This window comes from Rhinolophus sinicus, chromosome 3 (assembly GCF_057876585.1).
Source record: "Rhinolophus sinicus isolate RSI-liver-muscle chromosome 3, RSI-T2T, whole genome shotgun sequence".
Classification (NCBI taxonomy): Eukaryota; Metazoa; Chordata; class Mammalia; order Chiroptera; family Rhinolophidae; genus Rhinolophus; species Rhinolophus sinicus.
The window spans coordinates 197,957,777-197,977,196 of NC_142503.1; the positions used below are offsets into that span (position 1 = coordinate 197,957,777).

Consider the following 19,420-nt stretch of genomic DNA (forward strand, 5'->3'; position numbering starts at 1 on the left):
AGAGACCCAAACCCAGGTCTGCTGACTCCTAGTCCAGTGCCTGTGATGGTTGGTGGGCCCTGAACTAGGGGTCTGGAGGCCTGGGTTTGAATATCGCCAACCTCTCTGGTCCAGCTCCATGCCTTAAGGAGGCAGGGTGGGGTGGCGGGTGGAAGAGTGGCCCGAGAGCCAGATAAGTAGTAGCATATGGGCCCCAGGAGAAGCCCAGACACCAAACAAGGCAGGAGATGGTGATGAGGATACTTGGTGGCTGAAGGCCTCGGAGAGCATGGTGATTAAACAGGACAAGCTACATTAAGGTGACTCACCTCTAGGAAGGGGTGCCCCTGGGTTACCAGGCCTCAGGAGGTAAAGCACACTAGTCTGCAGCATCCATCCCTTGTTTTGGAGGCTTGAGAGGAAGTCAAGTACCTTAATGAGGCAGTTAGCGGTAAGTCATAAATTATTATGGAACAACTGAGGAGATAAAGATGGCAACACATGTGCCCTCAAGTTAATGTCATGTTTCGTACAGGTGGCATGAGCCCTTGAATAGATGTAGATGTGAACAAAACTAACTGCATTCCTGTGTCCTGGATTTAAGTTTTCACGCTGTGACCTTTGACCAGCCCCACTGTCCTTCACAAGCTATCAGAGCCTTCTGGTTGATGATTATCTGTGTTCCTTAAAATGTAGCCATAAATATTTTTGTTTAGCAGCCGGATTGCATGACAATGGAGATAAATATGAAATTGATAATAGTATTGATTGTAAGCAATCATCCATCACAAGAACACCAGGAGGGTTGGCACCTGGTGCTACTGCATTCTTTGTTTCTTTGCTCCCTCCAACCCCACCCCACATCTAAGCTCTCCCCACGGGATGCAGCCTCACACCTCACCTCCTCCCTGGCCCGCAGGCTCCCTACAGTGCTGCACTGGATCCCTCCCCTGGACCCCTGCGGGGCTGCCCAAACGGGGGTGGGGTGGGGGGGGGCTCCTCCAAGGAGTTTCCTGAAGCTCACTGTTGGGTGCCTATTGTGCCCCCATGCAGGGACTTGTTGGGCTTGGGGACAAAGGTCCAGTCTGTGGGGAGCAGTGGAGGGGTGGGCTCTGGGGCAGGGAGGAAGGAGTGAAGGCACACACTGAGAGCAGATGGGGTCACTTGGCTGCACTGCTGGGTTACTAAACTGTAGAACCACATTTCTTATTAAAAGCTCTTCTAGAGAGTTCTGCATTTCCACGCTGTCCGAGAATCATTGACTCAGGTGGTGCACAGATAGTGACTGAGCGCTGCTCTGTGCCAAGCGTTGGGACAAGGCAGGCACTCCTCCCTGACCTCCAGGGGCTCCCTTGGCAGTTAGGGAGAGAAAGTGAAAATAAAATCACCAATGAGCTCGTGATGTCCACATCTTTGAGCCTGTTTTATTACATCAGCAGTGGGTTCTGTGACTGTTGTTTCATTCCTGAAGATAAAGTCACAGCACAGAGTGTGCTTTTCCTAACTCATTGTTCTCAAGGGCCACAGACACCCCACCCCACCCAACGGAGGGTCCCCTGCAGGGCTTTTCTCAGACCCTGCCTTTAAGGGGAGGAGGGGCCCAAGGCCAGAACAGTAGGAGGACAGCAGCTGGGAGGGAGTATCATGGGGCAGGGGAGGGGTCAAGCAGATCACTGAAAAGTATGGAGTATTTTTTATTTTGTACAGATTTATAATTTACACAAGGTAGGTTCAGTGTGGAAAAATAAGAAATACCAGGAGGAAAAGAAAATTGCCTGTTCTCCCCACCCTGGAATCTGTTGAATTCAGTGAAGGAGGCTGTTTGGACCTGGGGTGGGGAGCAAGGCTGGAAGCTCAGGGTGTCACAGGGCAAGTGGAGTGGGCGTGGGCTGTGGACCGGCTGTGTAGACCTTCTGGGAAGTTAGGCTGTGTGTGCAGGAAGCATGCACAGGGTGGGCAGGGTCCTGCAGTTCCAGAGCAAGATTCTCTGCCTTCAGCTGTCCACACCTTTTCAGGAAAGGGACGATAATAGTTAATTTCTTTCTTTTTTTCTTTTTTAAAGATTTTGTTGGGGACGGGAAACAGGAGTGTGTACTTCCAGGATTTTTTCCAAGTCAAGTTGTCCTTTCAGTCTTAGTTGTGGAGGGCGCAGCTCAGCTCCAGGTCCAGTTGCTGTTGCTAGTTGCAGGGGGCGCAGCCCACCATCCCTTGTGGGAGTCGAACCGGCAACCTTGTGGTTGAGAGGATGCGCTCCACCCAACTGAGCCATTCGGGAGCTCAGGGGCAGCTCAGCTCAAGGTGCCGTGTTCAATTTTAGTTGCAGGGGGCAGAGCCCACCATCCCTTGCGGGACAGGAGGAATTGAACTGGCAACCTTGTGATTGAGAGCCCACTGGCCCATGTGGGAATCGAACCGGCAGCCTTCGGAGTTAGGAGCATGGAGCTCTAACCGCCTGAGCCACCAGGCTGGCCCAGTTAATTTCTATAATATTACAAACCAAAGTTACTGCAATTAAGAAAAGAGTTAATTTAATTAGCTGAGGCCTGAAGGGGTTCCTAAGGGCATCTTTCACTGGACCTGCGAAGAGAAATCCTGGCCCCAAAAGGTCCCCTAATGGTGGCTGAGGGCACTGTAGTAGACAGGTGGGGTGGCCTTGTGGTGAGAGACTGGGGACCAGCCACTGGTGTGCGCCCTGGCACTGACGAGAGCCAGCTCTGCCTGGCGCGTCTCGTCCAGGTAAGTAAACGTTTGCTGTCTGGCCGTCTCTCCAGCCCCTCATCAGGTTCAGCCCGGAGTGGCTCACTGGGCCCCAGAGGATGGAGGGCCTGGAACCCCCGTGGGGACAGTCAGCCACTGTCGGTGGTCCCTCGGCCCTTGAGCCCACGGTGCCCAGAGGGGTCTTGGTGGGCAGACTTTGAGGAATTCACTTCTCTCTGTTGAATTTAGTCAACCCCAAAGTTGCCACCTGCTGGTAGGTTTCTTGTCTCTCAGGTCAGCTGGAAACTCAGTTTCCCCAGGGCTACTGGTTCAAGTGTGCTGTGGGCCTCCATCCCGTGTGCTCCGCGCCTTTGAGCCTGCTCTGTTGGCGTGGGCCAAGAGGCTGAAGGGAGGACTGCTCGGCCATTTGAGGAGATGACCAGAAACCCAAGACAGGGAGCGATATAAATAAACACTTGGCAAAGGCTTCCAGTCTAAAAATAGAACTAATGGTGGGGGCTGCCTGGGGACATCCTGGACTGACCAGAAGACCAAAGGGGTGGTTCCCAGCTAGAGTCGGGTCACCTGGTTAGGACAGAGGGGCCACACTGGGACAGGGGAGCTTGCATGCTTGCCGCGCGTTCAGTTGTCCCTGCAATGCGCAAGCCTCATGGAGCCATTCTCTGGTCCAGCCCTGGGCTGGCGCTGGGGTCTGGTGTGAGCCATCCCAGCTGTCCCCTCTCTAGAGGCTCCCACTGTCCCATGCGTGGGAAAAGGTGGGCTGAGCAGGCTGTTCCAGGCCGACAGTCAGTGTGAGCAGGCACCCGGGGAGGGGGAAGTGGTCACAGGAGGGCCCTGATTGAAGTGGCCGATCAGTTGGAGTTGGCACCGTGGGGAGGTGGGAGTGGGCAGGAGAGGGCAGAGAACCACATGTCCTGAGCCCAGAGGCTTGTCACAGACACAGTAGGCAGGCCCTTCCGGAGTGCCAGAGACACGAGAAAGGGACTGAGATGGCCCTCAGCATCCTGAAGTGGAGTTCCCCGGTTACAGAACCTCTCCGTGTGGGAGGGACCTTGGCTGGCTTGTTCTCCCTTCTTCCTGCCCTGGCTTCTCCTGTCGTGCATACCCAGCTTGAGGCAGTCACCTTGCTAGCCACAAGCCAGTGCCTGGTCTGGCCGTGTCTTCCTGGGGCAGCTGCACAGGGAGGGTGGTCCCCGCTCTGCCACCTGCCCAGTTGCTTCAGGCTTTGCCCACCGCAGACCCGTCCCCAACTCTATACCACATGGTCCAGGGCCAGGCTCAGGTGTGATCCCGTCATGGGGCTTGCTGTCCAGACGAAGGGTGTCAGGTAAGCTTCTCTCAGCCACCTTTGAGTGTCTGTGTGCCAGCAGGGCGTCTGGTGTAGCCTGCCTTCAGGGTTCCATCCACATGCACCTCTCCGTGTCCTTCCCAGCTAGTTCTGACAGCGCCCCTCCCTGGTGTCGTGCCAGCCTCTCATCCTCCACCTGCCACTGCCCTTCCAGGTCCATTATTTCCCCAGGTGTGCTGTGCCTACACCAACGAGATGTGTCTGCATGCTCCAGCCTGGGCATTCCGGGTTCTTCTCAGTCGCGACTCACCTGCAGCTTCACCCAGCACCCCCTGCCAGCCTCGTCCACGCGAGGACACCGTTCAGGCATGTCCTGTTCCTGTTGCCTGCAAGTGAGTCCCTACCCCTTCAAACATGGACATGACAGTGTGTCCCTTCTGAGACTGGGTCATAACACAGATGTGGGCACACCGGGTCTGATGCCTGTCAGCTCTGTGGGCAGGGGAAGGAGCTGGCACTGTGGGGCAGGCTGCCTGTGTGCTGTTTCCAGGAACGTCGTACAGGCAGGTGAGGCAGCAGGGAATGCCCTGTCACACGCTTTGCAATCCTGAGACCCCTTCTGGGGGCCATGGAGGCTTGACGACCCCACGCCCAGGACCCTAAGCCCTCAGTGTCAGAGGGACGCCAGAGTGTCTGGGAGGACTGAGGTAGGGGTTCATCCCACCCCACAAGCTGGTAGCTCCCCAGAGACACCTCCCTCCAAAAGGTGGCTGAGTCCCCACCCTGCCAGGGGCCGTGGGGTCTGCAGCAACAACTGGACATTGTTCAGATCCAGGCAGAGCATGGCAGGGCCAGGCCCCACGTGCACAGACTCGCGTCTCCTGTCCCACTTTACAGATAAAGACACTGAGGCTCAGGGAGGCGGTGACTGACTCCTGGTCACAGAGTGAGCTGGGTGAGCACCTGGGCTCTCCTGACCTGGACCAGGCTTGCCAAGGAGCCCTTTTCTGACAATGCCAAGGCTGCCGATGTCTGGAGCCAGCCTGGCCCCCTATGCCCACTCGGCTCCTGAGCTATTTCCGTCACTTGGCAATCCCCTTGCCCCCCCTGCTCCCCCCAAATCCTGCCCAAATGGCAAAGTATGAGACAGTTAAAAATAGCTCAGGTGTCTTTGACCCAGCAATCTCCGCACTGAAACACAAAAGTCCTCAAGTGTGTTTATTGGCACACTTTCTGTAATAAATCAGCAATGAGCCCAGAGGACATCGCTAGCAAATTAAATCATAATGGTCATATATGTAGAGCTCAGATCACGGCTCCCAGAGCTTTCCAGCTATCGGCCCTTTAGTTCTTCCAAAGCTGTTTGGCGGTAGGTCATAGATTTCCATGTTACAGACAAGGCTGCTGAAGCCCAGGTGAGCTAGTGGCTCCCTCAGGTCACGAGTGAGAAGCGGTATGCGAGGGCCACACCCGGGCAGCCTGGCTCAGCCTCCTGTCCATCGTGGCCACACCACGGGGACTGTGGATGAGCCCAGAAGGCAGTGAGTCTGCGGGTGCTTCCTGCAAGGCCTCCAGACACACTGAGAAAGAAAAGAAGCAAATCGCCAATAGACAGGAAAAAAATACTCGCGTTTGCCTGCTTCTGATTGGATGCTGGGACCCTGGCCTGGGCTGTGGGGCTCTCACTTTCTGTGTTGGCTGCGTTTCTTCTGTCTGGATTTAAAAACATATTTTGTAGTTATTCCTTCTGTTATAAAATGGAAAAATGGGGGCCAGCCCGGTGGCTCAGGCGGTTAGAGCTCCATGCTCCTAACTCCGAAGGCTGCAGGTTCGATTCCCACATGGGCCAGTGGGCTTTCAACCACAGGGTTGCCAGTTTGATTCCTCGACTCCCGCAAGGGATGGTGGGCTGCACCCTCTGCAACTAAGATTGAATACAGCACCTTGAGCTAAGCTGCCGCTGAGCTGCCGCTGAGCTGCCGCTGAGCTCCCGGATGGCTCAGTTGGTTGGAATGCGTCCTCTCAACCACAAGGTTGCCGGTTCTACTCTCACAAGGGATGGTGGGCTGCTCCCCCTGCAACTAACAACGGCAACTGGACCTGGAGCTGAGCTGCGCCCTCCACAACTAAGACTGAAAGGACAACAACTTGACTTGGAAAAAAGTCCTGGAAGTACACACTGTTCCCCAATAAAGTCCTGTTCCCCTTCCCCAATAAAATCTTTAAAAAAATAAAAAATAAAAAAAGCATCCTGGAGCCCTTTGTATTGGTTCACGCTTCGGTTGTCTGCCCCAGAGGATGGCCTGGGCCTCCTTGCTCGGGCTGGGGGCACGGAACATGGTGGGGTTCTGGTGTTGGTGCAGGAGGCCTAAAGCAGGCCTGACTCCATGGGGAGGGGTGGCCCCAGCTGGTGACTATGGGCTCTGTCTCCTGTCATCCATGCAAGACTCAGAGAGGTCATAGCACTGACCTTACGTCATACAGCTGAGAGAGGCAGAGCCAGAAAACAAACCCAACTTGAGCATCTCCCAAACCACGTGAGGCTCTCCCTGGCCAAAACTTCAGCCTGCCCACCTACCCGACGGCCCCTTTGCCATCTGCTTGGTCAGGTCAAGCCAAGTGTGATCCTGCCCGGGGTCCATCCATTTCTGTCCATGTAGCATCCACCCCCACCCAGCCACCACCCAGCCATCCATCCCCCCATCCCTCCAGCTGCCCGCCACCCATCCCCTGACTTGTTTTCTCATGCATGTACTCACCCAGCCACTCCAGGGTGCCTGCCCTGTGCTGGGAGCTGCAGGTTCAGAGACAAACCCGGCACAACACTGCCTTCCAGAAGCTCACAGTTGGGTGGGGAACTGTTCAGACGTGTACAAAGCAGCTTAAACAGTGAGGTGGCATGTTTTCTGTTGGTGCTGTGGAGAAGGGTAAAGATTGGGCATGTTTGTTCAGGAAACAAAGGGCAGGTGAAACTTGGCTGCAGTGACTGAGAAAACATGCTTGTCTCAAATGTCACTTTCTTGGGTTGCCTTTTCTAACACTGACCCTCCCCCGCCACTCCCTGTCCCCTCCCCACGCTCTCTCTCCTTGGCACTTACCACCATCTGACAGACTCTGTATTTTTATTGCGTTGCTGTCTGTCTTCCCCCCTAGAACAGAAGATCCATGGGGCAGGGACATTTCCTGTGTTTGTTGCTGTGGCCCCGTGCCCGGAACGTAGCATGCAGCGGGCATGCGGTGTTTGTTGCATGGGTGGGCAGTGGGCATGGGCAGGGGCAGCTCTTGTCCAGGGCAGAGATGATGCAGCTGCGGGCTGTGCAGATGGAATGCGAAAGTGGTCTGCGGTCTGACCGGAAGACTAGGTGTCTCACTCGATGTGGGGGGCAGGGGGTTAGGCATCCAGGGCAATTCCTGGGCTTCTGGTTCAAGTGCCAGCTGGTCAGTGGCATTTGGCACGTTAGACACTACACAGGAAACATGGGACAAGCAGTTCCCTGTTCTTTCAGTTAGACAACATGCTTCAAGCTCCCTCATCATCTAAGGTGCTGGCCAAGCCCCCACTGTACTTGCCCCGCTCAGAACAGGCCTCTCACCTCCTTCTTTCTAGAACCTATGCTCCTATTAGAGCAGCCTTTATAATGGGCTGGCCACTTCCACAGTGACACACCTGGAGCTTGCTCTGAGTGGTCGCAGATATGAGGCAGGTACTATCCAGAAATGGAGGCACAGAGAGGCCAAGGGGCTTGCCCAAGGTCTCCGAGCTGGCATAAGTGACAACTCCAATTTGAATGCAGACAGCTTGGCTCCTAACCAGACTGCCTGCGTCTCTCTAAAAGCCAGGACGAGCACCAGGACTGGCCTTGGACGGGCTGCATCCTGTCCTTTGCCCTCTGTGTGGCAGCTGCCACTGGCAACGTGTGTCCCCCACTCCCCACACTCACAAGCTGCTGGGCAGTGTAGGTGAGGCTGTCCCTCATCGGTACTGTCTGTCGAAGGCCAGCCTGCAAGTCCGCCCAGAGGACTCGTGGCCCCTGCCCTGAGCGCCACCCCGATAGGGCTGCCTGCACCCTGTGAGAGTCAGGGACACTGAGCCTCAGGTCCTCGCACGGCTGCAATGATTTCGAGTGACCAGCACATGGAAGCAACCTCTTGTTGGAGTGGCTTCCTCTTCAGGGGTGTCCTGGTTTGGTTAGAAGCTAAATTAGCTGCCCTGGAGGTGAGTCCTGCGGGGCTGGGTCCCCTCGCTCAGTGATCCCTGCTCCATGCTGGGTCCAGGCTGGGCACTGGGGACTCAGAATCGAGGAAGACCTGGCCGGGGCCCTGGGGACAGGGGAGACAGGTGGTGGCAGTGACAGTGTGGGACCAGCGTGGTGTGAAGGGCGTGGGGCAGACAGTGGGCTGTGCCTGGTGTTCACGCTGCTCCTAGCAGGGCTCCAGCCAGCCTCCCCAGTGCCAGGCACTGTGGCCCAGCATCCCCGTTCCCTCCCTGCCAACTGGAGCTCCTGGAGGATGGGCCCTGGGCCTTATTTGCCTCAGTGCAGCCTCAGTTCTGAGAGTGTTTGTTGAATGAATAGGTGAGGGGGCTTTGAGGGTTCCCTGGGCAGGAGCAATTCCAGGGGAGGCCCAAGGCCACAGATAAGGCCTGAGTTTGGTCTTGGAGGGACAGAGACATGACGGCTGCATTCCTGGACCACCCCCCACAGGAGGGGTCTGGATGTGGCCTGGGGCCCAGGCCTGCAGGCAGTGGGGACCGGGATCCTACTTCCCGAGAGCCTGGCACCTCCTGTGACCTCTCAATTACTTCCCCACACCTAGGTCCTGAGGGCACTGGGACAGGGGCCGCTGGGGAATGGGTGGGAGGGAGTCCAGCTGGGCATCGACCTGCTTACTTCCCAGCATGACCTCTGCCTCCGGGGCCACTGGTCAGTCTCCTGCCTCTTGGCCCCTGCCCTCTACCACAGGTATTTAAGGCCTGAGAGGAGCTGGCTGGGAGCTGTCACCCTGGTGGTGGCATCAGGCTGCTATCAGGCAGGAGACCCCAGGGCCTTCGCCACCACCCACGTTGTCCATGGATTTTGTTGCTGGAGCCATCGGAGGTAACAGACAGAGTCAGTGGGGCCCCGTAGGGAACTGCTGCTCCCAGGGGTACCAGGGGGAGCTGGGGGGCGCTCTGCCTTGGGGGGTAGCCTCTGGCAGGCGTGGGGTTTGAGGAGACACTCTGGAAGTGGCCAGGACCTGGTGTGGGCCATGGGTGCCGGGTGACAGGAGAAGATAGCAGGTTCCCCAGAGACTCAGGGAGGCGACGCAGGGCTGGGTGGAGGTGGAGGTGGGGTAAGTCTGCACGGGCCTGGGGGGCTCAGCCGGGAGGCTGAGGGGCAGGTCCAGGGGTGAGGGCTGCTGGGGGGTGGGGGGCACGTCCATTGCTTGGGCCAAGTTGAGGCTGGGAGCGATAGGCACAGAGGGGGGGCTGAGCCGTGGGAAAGGATGAGCAGCTCCAGGAGAGGAGGACGGACGACACTGCCTGGAAGCTGTGGGCTGGGGGGGCGGCAGGGGGGGGGGGCTAGCTGAGCCCCAGCCCCGCCCACCAGCTGCTACTGTGTGCAGTCCTGGCCTTCCTGGGCCCACCAACTGTTTTCACTTCTGGGGAAAGGGCGTATTGCGAAAGACTGGTCCAGACAAATATCTGACCCATTGGGAAGCAGGCTCAGGACGGGCTCCGGCTCCTCCCAGCTCCCACCCAGTAGGCTTAGGCTATTTTGGGTAAGGCACCCTTGGCCTTGTTTATCATGTGAAAAGCAGTGAGCTCTCAGTCGGGTTGATACTTCTGGGGACAGCGTGGGGTGGGGAAGGCAGCACTGAGCCAGGAAACACCAGGGCCTTGGCTCACCAGGAGGCTTTCTGAGGTGTGCCAGGCCTGAGACCAGCAGCTGCCCTGGACGTTAGCCTCCTAAGAAGGAGGCTCAGAGAAGGGGCTTGACTAACCCAAGATCACACAGCCAGGACCGGCTCCAGTGTCCTGCCTGTTTCCTCTAGAGCCCACAGAAGACCTGGGTGGAAAGGGCCTCTGATCTTTGCTGGGCCCTGGGTCACAGGAACCAGACGTGGGCCTTGTCCTTGAGGAACTCCAGTTCTGGAGGCAGAAATAGCATGCTGTGGGACAGCAGCAAAGCCATGTGACAGGGGCTCTGATCAACATGCCTCCTGGCACAGGGGCAGCCTATAGTACAGGAGTGAGGGAGGGCTCCAGAGAGGAGGCAATGCTGTGGCAGAGCTTTGATGGATGAGTAGGAGTTTGGTGAGGTATAGGTGAGGGTCACGGATGGTAATTCTACCAAAGTCAGTCTTTTGCTTCACTCTCTTTGTTCATTCATTCATTCATTCATTCATTCACTTTGTTCTTTGTTGAGTCCTGGGATATAGAATAAATAGGACTCAGCCCTCACATGCCTCACTGTCCTCAGATGGCCCTCAGCCCCTACCCCCAGGGTGTGTGTGTAAACCCCAGGGACCTGCCTGCTCACTCTCCAGCTTCCTCGAGGCAGTACTGGGGCTTGGATGTTGAGAAAAGGAAAGGAAGCAGGAATAGGATATTGACACCAGGCCCCCTTTTGTAGGGGCAGAGGGCCCTGGTCCAGGAAGCCTTCCCTCCCACTCTGTCCCATGCAAACTTGTGGTTCTGGGAAGGCCTTCACAGAGCCTTGGGGTGACTGGGCTCTCCTACCTCCCAAGCTTTTGCTTGGTCTGTGCCCCCCACCATCCCCAAACCCTTCACAGCCTGAGGCTTGAGGGCTAATGCTTCCTGGCCTGGAGACAGGGCCCAGCAAATGCTGGACCAGAAGTTCTCCCAAAACATGACACCGGAGGGCAGGCCAAGGAGCTTCCGTGGCTTTCAGAACGAGGCACCCATGGGCCAAGACTCAGGGAAGGAGAACTCGCTAGCAATTGGTCAGGAATCACCTCGCCTCACTTAGCCTCAGTTTCCTCTTCTGTAAAACGGAAGTTGATGAGCTATGGTGTGGACAAGAAGAGCCAGTGTGGTCTGCGCTCAGTGGGAGCATGGGCAGGGCTCACCCTCCTCCTCCCCGAGATGCGCTCAGGCTGCTCCCTCTGCTTTCCTTCCAGGCGTCTGTGGTGTTGCTGTAGGTTACCCCCTGGACACGGTGAAGGTACGACGATAGGCCTCCGCCACCCACCCCAAGGCCCCTCCCCGGGCTTAGGCCACCCTCTGAGTCTCCTGCACCCCGTCCACGGCCAGAAGACCTTTCCAGCAAGCGAATCAGCCTAACCCCTCCCCATGGTCCTGGGGTCAGTCAGCGTCTTTCTCAGCTCTGGGCCTCAAGCTTCTCTTAAATAGGGTGTCTGTCAGCATGACAGAAAATCAGGGGTTGGCTCTTCCCCTCCCCTAGGGCCTGCTGGCCTTGTGCTGGGCCTGGAGCCACCCCTTCCTGAAGTCTGATTCTCTCACAGGTCAGGATCCAGACGGAGCCCAAGTACACAGGCATCTGGGGCTGTGTCCGGGACATGTATCGCCGAGAGCGGGTAGGCCTGGGGCCAGGGTAAGGGGCAGGGGATATTGGCCTCAGATCCCATGCCTGCCACTCACCAACCAGCCAGGCAGGGTTGAGACCCTCGCTGAGCCTTGGTTCTCTCATCTTCTGAATGGGAATAATTGTACCAACCTCCTGGATTCCTCTGAGCCCTCCAGGCCGGGCACCAGTGGTGCTGGGTGGAGTTGTCAGGTCCCCAGGGTCCAGCTCAGAGACCTGTCCAGAGCAGGGACTCAGACATATACCAAAGTGAACTTGGGACTCAGTGCCAGCCAGGGATGAGGAAAAGGAAAGTAGCAGCAATAAAGCCTGCTAGTTCACCATCCTCGTCATCAAAGAGCTGCCCTGGGTCGAGTAGCTCTTTAGTTCCCCCATCACGACCTCTCCAGCTGAGTACTGTGAGCCCTGTGTTGAGCTCAGGGAGCTGAGGCCCTCGGCACTAAGTGAGGTGCCTGAGGTCCCGCCGCCAGGGGGCGCCAGTACCGGCCCTCTCCTTCTGGCGGCCCTCTCCCCTGACTCAGGCCTTTGGGTCCGGTCCATCTGCCCACCAGGTATGGGGCTTCTACAGGGGCCTCTCGCTGCCCGTGTGCACGGTGTCCCTTGTGTCCTCCGTGTCTTTCGGGACCTTCCGCCACTGCCTCTCACACATCTGCCGCTTCCGGTATGGCAGTGCCGATGCCAAGCCCGCCAGGACCGACATCACGCTTTCGGGATTCGCCTCTGGCCTCGTCCGTGTGAGTGGGGTCGATGAGCGGGCCCTGGGATAGGGATAGGCCGGGAGGTCCTGAGAGGTCACCAAGCCCAGCAGGCAGGGAAACTGAGGTTCAGTGAGAACAGAGACTGGATGGAGGCTGGGGGACCATGGGTGAGGGCTCAGCTGACGCTTGCTAGCCAAGGAAATGTGAGCATACCAGGGAGCCTCTCTGAACATCTGTCTCTTCATCAGTAAGAGGCATCATGGTGAGGGTTAAGTGAGGTCATGAGAGGAAAGGCCCTAGCATGGAGTCTGACAGGTATGAACTCCAATGTAATAGCAACCAACTTTATTAGTAATATTATCATATGTCATACATTAATGTTATTAAATACCATGTTTCCCTGAAAATGAGACCTAGCCAGACCATTAATCAGCTCTAATGTGTCTTTTGGAGCAAACGTTAATATACGACCTGGTCTTATTTGAATAAAAGACCAGGTCTTATATAATATAATATATAATATAATATAATTAAATATAATATAGTATAATATAATATAACATAATGTAATGTAATACCAGGTCTTATGTTAATTTTTGCTCCAAAAGATGCATTAAAGCTGATGGTCCAGCTAGGTCTTATTTTTGGGGAAACATGGTACACTAAGTGTGTTATGTTTGTATTAAATACTTACATGAATTAAATCATATATTACTATGTCATTAGCATATTAATTATATGATTAAATACTTTCATGAACCAGAGTCACAGACATTTTCCTAACGCCTGCTCTGTGACAGGAAGGAGCCTCTGGCTGTGGTGGGTGGGCAGAGCTGGCTTTGAACCCCGCTCCATGGTGGCTGTGGGCCAGCCTGAAGCTTCTTGGAGCCCAGGCTCCCCGATGTCACCGTGGGGGACATGACACTCGTGGGGGGCCAGGTCCAGGCATGCGGACCTGGTCCCTCCTTACGCTTGCCTCGTCTCCGCTCCAGGTGTTCCTGACGTCGCCCACCGAGGTGGCCAAGGTCCGCCTGCAGACGCAGACGCAGACGCAGACGCAGCAGCGGCGGCGATCCTCGGCCTCGTGGCCATCGGCTGCGACCCCCCAGTGTCCCGCGCTTCCTGCTAGTCCAGTGCCTGGGCCCAAGTACCGCGGGCCGCTGCACTGCCTGACCACAGTGGCCCGTGAGGAGGGGCTGCGGGGCCTCTACAGGGGCAGCTCGGCCTTGCTCTTCAGGGACAGCCACTCCTTTGCCACCTACTTCCTCTCTTACTCCATCCTCTGCGAGTGGCTCACCCCCACTGGTCACAGCGAGCCAGGTGAGGTGGGACCGGGGCCTGGGAAGTGGGGGCAGGCTCAGCTAGTGGGAACCCAGGCAGGGAGAGCAGGCGTGGAGGAGTCTTGCGCATACTACGTAGTACCAAGTGCCTCCAGAGGGGGGCCTCAGCGCCCTTGATGCTGAGGGTCTGGATAGGCCCACTCTATGTGGCCTTGGATGAGTCACATTGGAGTGAGCTCAGCCGCCATTATGGCTGGGCCCCGCCCTGGGGGCCCCTCCCGCTCTCCTCTGGGGCCCCAATCTGCTTTCCATCAAGGCAGCCGTGGTCTCTCCCTGCAGATGTCTTGGGTGTGCTGCTGGCCGGTGGCTGCGCAGGGGTCTTGGCCTGGGCCGTGGCCACCCCCATGGACGTGATCAAGTCGCGCCTGCAGGCGGACGGGCAGGGCCAGCGGCGCTACCGGGGCCTCCTGCACTGTGTAGTGACCAGTGTCCGGGAGGAGGGGCCGAGGGTCCTCTTCAAGGGACTGGTGCTCAACTGCTGCCGTGCCTTCCCCGTCAACATGGTGGTCTTTGTCGCCTACGAAGCCGCGCTGAGGCTCACCCGCGGCTGGCGCAAGTAGTTGGCCCCACGCCCTGGGGGCCAGCCCGCTAGCAGCTTCCAGGGGTCATGTGGAGTAGCTAGAGGAGGCAAAGGGGAGTGTCCCTCCCGAGCTGTCACCCAGGACAGCCGGGAGCCTCTCTGCAGCCAGTCAGCGGGGCTTGGGCTTCGCCGGCCCAGCTGCAGACCAGAGGTCAAGGGGCCCGGCTGTTACCAGCCTGGGGTCGGCCCGAGTGTCACGTCACATGAGCCAGGGAGGAGTGGCCCCTTGGATGAGGACATCGTCACATGGAGTCATTGGTGCAGGTGGTCAGTCGTCATTCCAGCCTCCCTGGGGCCTCTCCCTGCCACCCCAACCCCATCCATTTACTCAGCTGTCCGCTGCCCCACACCCCACTCATCTCTCCACTGCTATTTAGTGCGCTCTTCATGCATTGTCCCTCAGACGCAGCCCAGTTGATCCCCACCAGATGGGACCGAGACGCAGCTGTCTGGTTCCACGCTGGCTCGTTCTGGGACCAGGCTGCTCAGAGAGGCACTGCTGGGCCGGCTCCACGGGCTGGCATGCGGGCGGGTCACGCACCCTCACTCTACCTGTAGACTCCGTGGGGGTTGGTTGCCGAGTAAACGTTTCTGAGGATGTTCAGTGGTACTGCTCTGTGGTCTGTGGGGCTGGTGACCCGTGTCCCCTCCTGGTTCATCCTCAGAGGCTAAGCCCTTCACATCTGTGTGACCAGCACTCCCATTGGGCAGATGGGCATCCCGAGGCCCAGCCCAGCACTGTGGCTGGCTCCACTTCCACGGCCTTTGGGGCTGGGGCCTGGCCTGTGCGCCGAGCCCTGCCACAGGGGCTGTTCAGCATTCAGCGCGATGGCTGCCCTCCTCGCCACCCCCATCCCAAATCACCCCCTTTTTGAGCAAAACTGGGTTCCAGGCAATTCGAGCCAGCTGCCTGGCCCCAACACTACCTGGACACCAGGCTGCAAGCTGCCTTTCCTTGGGGCTTGGAGGAGGGAGGGGTCGGTGTGTCCCGAACAATGCTGGGTGCCCAACACCTCACACAGGTGATGCCGGGTGAGGAAACAGCTCAGAGGGAGCTGGGCTTGCTGAAGACCACGCAGCAGAGAGGGTAGGGGGACTCGCGCCTGCACTTCTGAAGCCCCAGCCCTCTCCCTGGCACCACATGCCTTCCAGTGACGGGACACTGGGGGCAGGACTGGCAGATGCAACACAAACCTGTTGAATGCCCACTGCAGCAGCCCTCTGGTAAAGCCACCCCACACCCGCCTTGATGACGCTCAGACACGGGCCTGGACCATGTCCTTGGATAGAAGAACCTCAGGTGTCCTGGCCAAACTCTTCCCTATTCCCAGAACATGTGGGTGAGCCCTCCTCTCTGGCCTGCTCTTGTCACACTGACCCAGGTGTTTGATTACACCCTGTGCTCTCTGCAGGAACGCCCCGCCCCTCGTCTGACTGGCCAACTCCCCACCCAGGCCTCACCTTCTCCAGGAAGCGCTCCCTGCCTGGCCACCAGGCTACTTTTAGGGGTCTCTCGCTCTGTCCCCACGGGGCCCTGGGTCATCGTGTGACCGCTCCCCCTCCCCCCTGAGACTGCACCCCCCAATCTCCCCAGACTGTAAGCAGCTCAAGGGCCACACATGCCTGATTTGGAATATCTCCAGCTCAGGGCCTGGCACACGGAGGGTGCTCAGGGGGTGGGGAAGGAATGGCTGGATGAGGAATGAAATCCTGTGGTATTTCCTGGAAGTTCATCCAGGTTACAGTTAAAGATGCTAAGGCGCTCTGGCCAGGTGTTGGGAAAAGGGTGTCAGCTAACAAGTTTTCAATCATTCATCAAAACCCTGAGCCTGGTTCAGCTCTTGTCAAGAAGACCGCTAGAGTACCCACTTGCTCCAGCCTCGCAGGCAGAGTTATGGCAGCACTGCTGGTTGGGGAAGGTGGGGACCACTGGCCACTGAGCAGCTAGCCCGCCCATGCTGGGGAAGTGGCTTTGCAGGAAGGTCCTCGCTCTCTACCATCTCTAGGGGACAAGGCCCTTTGGATGCCCGCCCAGCCCATCTTTAGAAACGGGAGGAGGAGGATGGGGAAGGGAAGGGGCGGGCGTAGGATCACAGTTGGCCAGAGCTGGGACCTCCCACTAAACGGGCCACCTTACAAAGTCCAGGCCACACTGACATTTCAAATGGGAGATGAAGGGTTGTCCCCCAGGAGTCCCCACAGCTGCGTGCGGGCCTCTGGGATGCCCTCACTCCGGGAGAGCTCATCTGTCCACTGCTGCAGGCGCCCAGAGCCCCCTTCCCGCTCTGGTTCTGAAGTGCTATGCTGGACGTGTGCGTCACTGGCCACTTGGTCACAGTCCCCCATTCAGCTCTCCACTGCCATGTCGTGTGCTCTCCATGCTTTGTCCCTCAGACGCAGCTCAGCTGCTCTTCCCACCAGGTTGGGGGACGAAGGGCAGCAAGCAAGGTCTGACGAGTGGACGTCAACAGGCACAGCTCTTCTGGCAGAAGCCCTTGCACTCCGGGGGCTGGGAACGGACCCGCACCTCCCCCAAACACCTGCCTCCCCCAACACCTGCGGGGCCAGCCCTTACCTGTGTATCCTAATCCTGGGATTGCTCAGGGAACATGAAGTACCTAATGGTTTTAGCAAAATGGGGGGGTGGGAGGGTCTGCAACCCTAACCAGCAGTGACTTGGATGAGTCACCTGATCTGACCCAAGGTCCTGCTCCCAAGACCCAAACATGAAGTGTCCTGTTTTATAAGGGAGGTGAGGGGGTCCCGAGAGGTTAAGTGACGTGCCCAAAGCTACAGAGCCGACACAGCCCCACCTTTTAGTGCCCCAGTGATTTGCACTCGGGCTGGGTGGACACTGCCCTGGGGACTTCACACATGGCCCCTCATTTTCTCCGCACACTTGTATCCGTGATGTGGGCACAAAGACGCAATAAGAAGTCACATCAGTTGCCCAGGGACACACAGCTGCACTGTCCTCTGTGGGGGGCAGCCAGCCAGGGGAGTGCGGCTGGGCGGGGAGACACGGACGTGGTCAGGCTGCACCAAGTGTCCCCAGTGTGGGGACCTCAGAGCCTCGTGCGAGATGGTCCCTCTGTGTGTGAGGAGACACACAGCGATGTAAAAGTCAGGACAGGCCTGCTCTGTCACAAACTCAGTGTGTGGCCTCCACATTCCCTTCTCCTAAGGCTCAGTTTCCCCATTTGCAAAATGAGGAGGGGCGAGTAGAGTGAGCCCAGGGCTCTGTGTCACCTGGGCCTGTGCCCTGGGCCCCATGTGAACGGGCGCAGCCCAGCCTGCAGCCTGGCTCCTGTCAGGGCACAGCACCACCTCTGACCCCATGGCCGCTCCCACGCCCACAGAACGGCCTGTGCTTGGATCCTGCACCGGCTGCCGGAAACGAGATGAGGTGTGAGAGCCAGCACCGGGCTCACCAAGGCAGATGCCGGGGCCTGCTCTTGGTGCCATGGGGCTCCCAGGACTGAGCGCCCCATCCCACCCACAGCCCCAGGGGGACCCCAGTGCACTCAAGGGCCATGCACAGCGGGGCCGCAGGCTTGAAGCGAGGCCTCCGTCCGCCCTCAAACCCCAGACTGCACAGCTACACAGGTGGAACCAGAGGCAGTTTATTTATGCTGACGAGTGACATAAGGATACAGAGCTCCGGCGTGGACCCTGCGTCTCCAGGAAGGCCAGACGCCTGAACCAGGGCCTTTCCCTGGTGTATTCTTCCGCTTTCCCAAACTACACAGGGCGCCTGAGTGAATGGGCTCCCACAGATAGCACTGAGGGCCTCGGGGGCTGCTGTTGCTTTCTGGCCACGTCCACCCGCCCGGTGCACTGCTCTGTGCAGACCGCCATGCCAGTCAAGTGTCAGGACAAAAGCGTCTGCAAAGGCAGCAGACTCCCCTCAGCCGGTGGCAGAATCAGAGTAAAGCGGCCACTGGTTTTCTGGGTGGAGTGTGAAGGGTGGTTTGTTGGAAACAAAATATTCGTATGTTCAGGGGAAAATGGGTGACTTCTGGAGTAGAATGCGTGCACAGGCTGGAATTTAGTGAGTGACCTGGCACGTTTCTCCCACAAGACAACTTAATAAAAGTGGCCAACTTTGGCCAATATTCGGTGTAAAAACAGCTCCAGGCTGGGTCAAATGTGTAACACAGCGTGTAGCTAGCATTTCTCTTTGTTTTTTTTTGGGAGGGGATGGGATTAGTTTTATAATAATAGCATTTGGATTCCAGAATGCACACGTAGACTACAGGGTCTTTTATGAGTAGGTTTCAGGAGTATATTTGGAAACGCAGGATGCTTTCAAATGCAAGTTCTGCTGTGGGCCAGAGAGGCTGGCACGGGCTTGTGCCAAAGGCTCCACGTCTTGGGGCTGCTTCGTGGGGGAGACGCCAGCTGGCCTTGCCTGTCTGAGCTCGGCACCCAGTCGGCTCACAGGGTGCTGCCCACCAGAGACAGAGGATGACAGTACAGGAAGAAACAGGATTGCCAAACGCACAGGGCTTACAGACACCAGGCCCACTAATGACCACGTGACAGATTCTAAGTGAAGCGGGGATTACTGCTGAGTTATGTCTCTAGATGCAGATATAAAATGAGCGCTACTGAAAGTCGTAGGACAGCTGCCGGGGAGTCATGAACTCTCTCACGATCTCGTCCGTGACCTCCTTGCGCCGGGCCTGGTGCTCCGCGATCAAGGGCTGCAGAACCTCGATGAGCTCCTTCTTGAGCTCGCCCGTGAGCATGGCCCCACTGGTGTAATCCTGCCGGACACGGAGCAGGTGAGAGACGGCTCCAGCCGCCGGGCCCACCCACGCGGAGCCCAGAAGTACGACAGCCTGGACCTTAAGCTGTGCTTTTCTGAAAGGGACCGGGACTCGGCCACGCCAGCTGGCTGACTTGCCCTGTCACCGGGAAAGGACCGACGGGAGGGCCACCCACGTACCCTGCGCTGGGCCCGAACCCCAGCACGCCGAGTAAGCTGTCGCTGCCCCACCTTACTGGCTTCTATACAATCTCTGCTGAAGCGTTTCCATGCTTCGTTGTAATCCACACTCATAGAACAAACGTCCTCAAGTACCCAAACCATGATGCAACAGCACGGTAACGAGAACGCATCACCTGCGAGGCCAGCTCCCGGCGGGGAGGGCCGCTGCCAGCATTTTGGCCTATTTTTCGATGTTTCCCCCCGGTGCATTGTATTTATACATAACTGTTCTCACTGCATCTCCAGCTTGATGTCCTTTCATCACTATGGGACGCAT

General features: G+C 57.5%; 2 protein-coding genes and 1 long non-coding RNA gene across 5 annotated transcripts in view; 1 reads left to right on the forward strand and 2 right to left on the reverse strand.

Moving 5' to 3' along the window:
- Positions 1–1,662: 1,662 nt before the first annotated feature.
- On the reverse strand, positions 1,663–8,198 carry LOC109458154 (uncharacterized). Of its 2 annotated transcripts, none has more exons than XR_002139149.3 (3): positions 7,084–8,198; positions 6,745–6,900; positions 1,663–1,986 (listed from the first exon to the last, which is right to left on the reverse strand). It is a non-coding gene; the product is annotated as an uncharacterized LOC109458154 (long non-coding RNA). The 2 variants fall into 2 exon arrangements; XR_012494527.2 differs by lacking the exon at positions 1,663–1,986 and adding an exon at positions 5,190–5,698.
- A 734-nt stretch (positions 8,199–8,932) lies between these two features.
- SLC25A47 (solute carrier family 25 member 47) lies at positions 8,933–14,754 on the forward strand. Its single transcript, XM_019751569.3, has 6 exons — positions 8,933–9,081; positions 11,108–11,151; positions 11,453–11,524; positions 12,084–12,266; positions 13,223–13,550; positions 13,850–14,754. Exons 1-6 carry the CDS (start codon positions 9,054–9,056, stop codon positions 14,128–14,130), a joined length of 936 nt encoding a protein of 311 aa, XP_019607128.2. The 5' UTR covers positions 8,933–9,053; the 3' UTR covers positions 14,131–14,754.
- A 3,003-nt stretch (positions 14,755–17,757) lies between these two features.
- The window catches only part of WARS1 (tryptophanyl-tRNA synthetase 1), a 31,709-nt gene continuing 30,046 nt past the window's right edge, over positions 17,758–19,420 (reverse strand). For both annotated transcript variants that reach the window (XM_074326930.2, XM_074326932.2), the window contains one exon: positions 17,758–18,919. In XM_074326930.2, coding sequence (XP_074183031.2) covers positions 18,758–18,919 — 162 coding nt within the window. In that variant the 3' untranslated portion in view covers positions 17,758–18,757. The remainder of the gene's footprint in view (positions 18,920–19,420) is intronic.

Coding starts and splice junctions, on each gene's coding strand:
- SLC25A47 (XM_019751569.3), top strand. CDS start 9,054: ATGGATTTTGTTGCTGGAGCCATCGGAG. Junction 12,267..13,222: donor TCGCCTCTGGCCTCGTCCGT/GTGAGTGGGGTC, acceptor TCTCCGCTCCAG/GTGTTCCTGACGTCGCCCAC. Junction 13,551..13,849: donor CACTGGTCACAGCGAGCCAG/GTGAGGTGGGAC, acceptor CTCTCCCTGCAG/ATGTCTTGGGTGTGCTGCTG.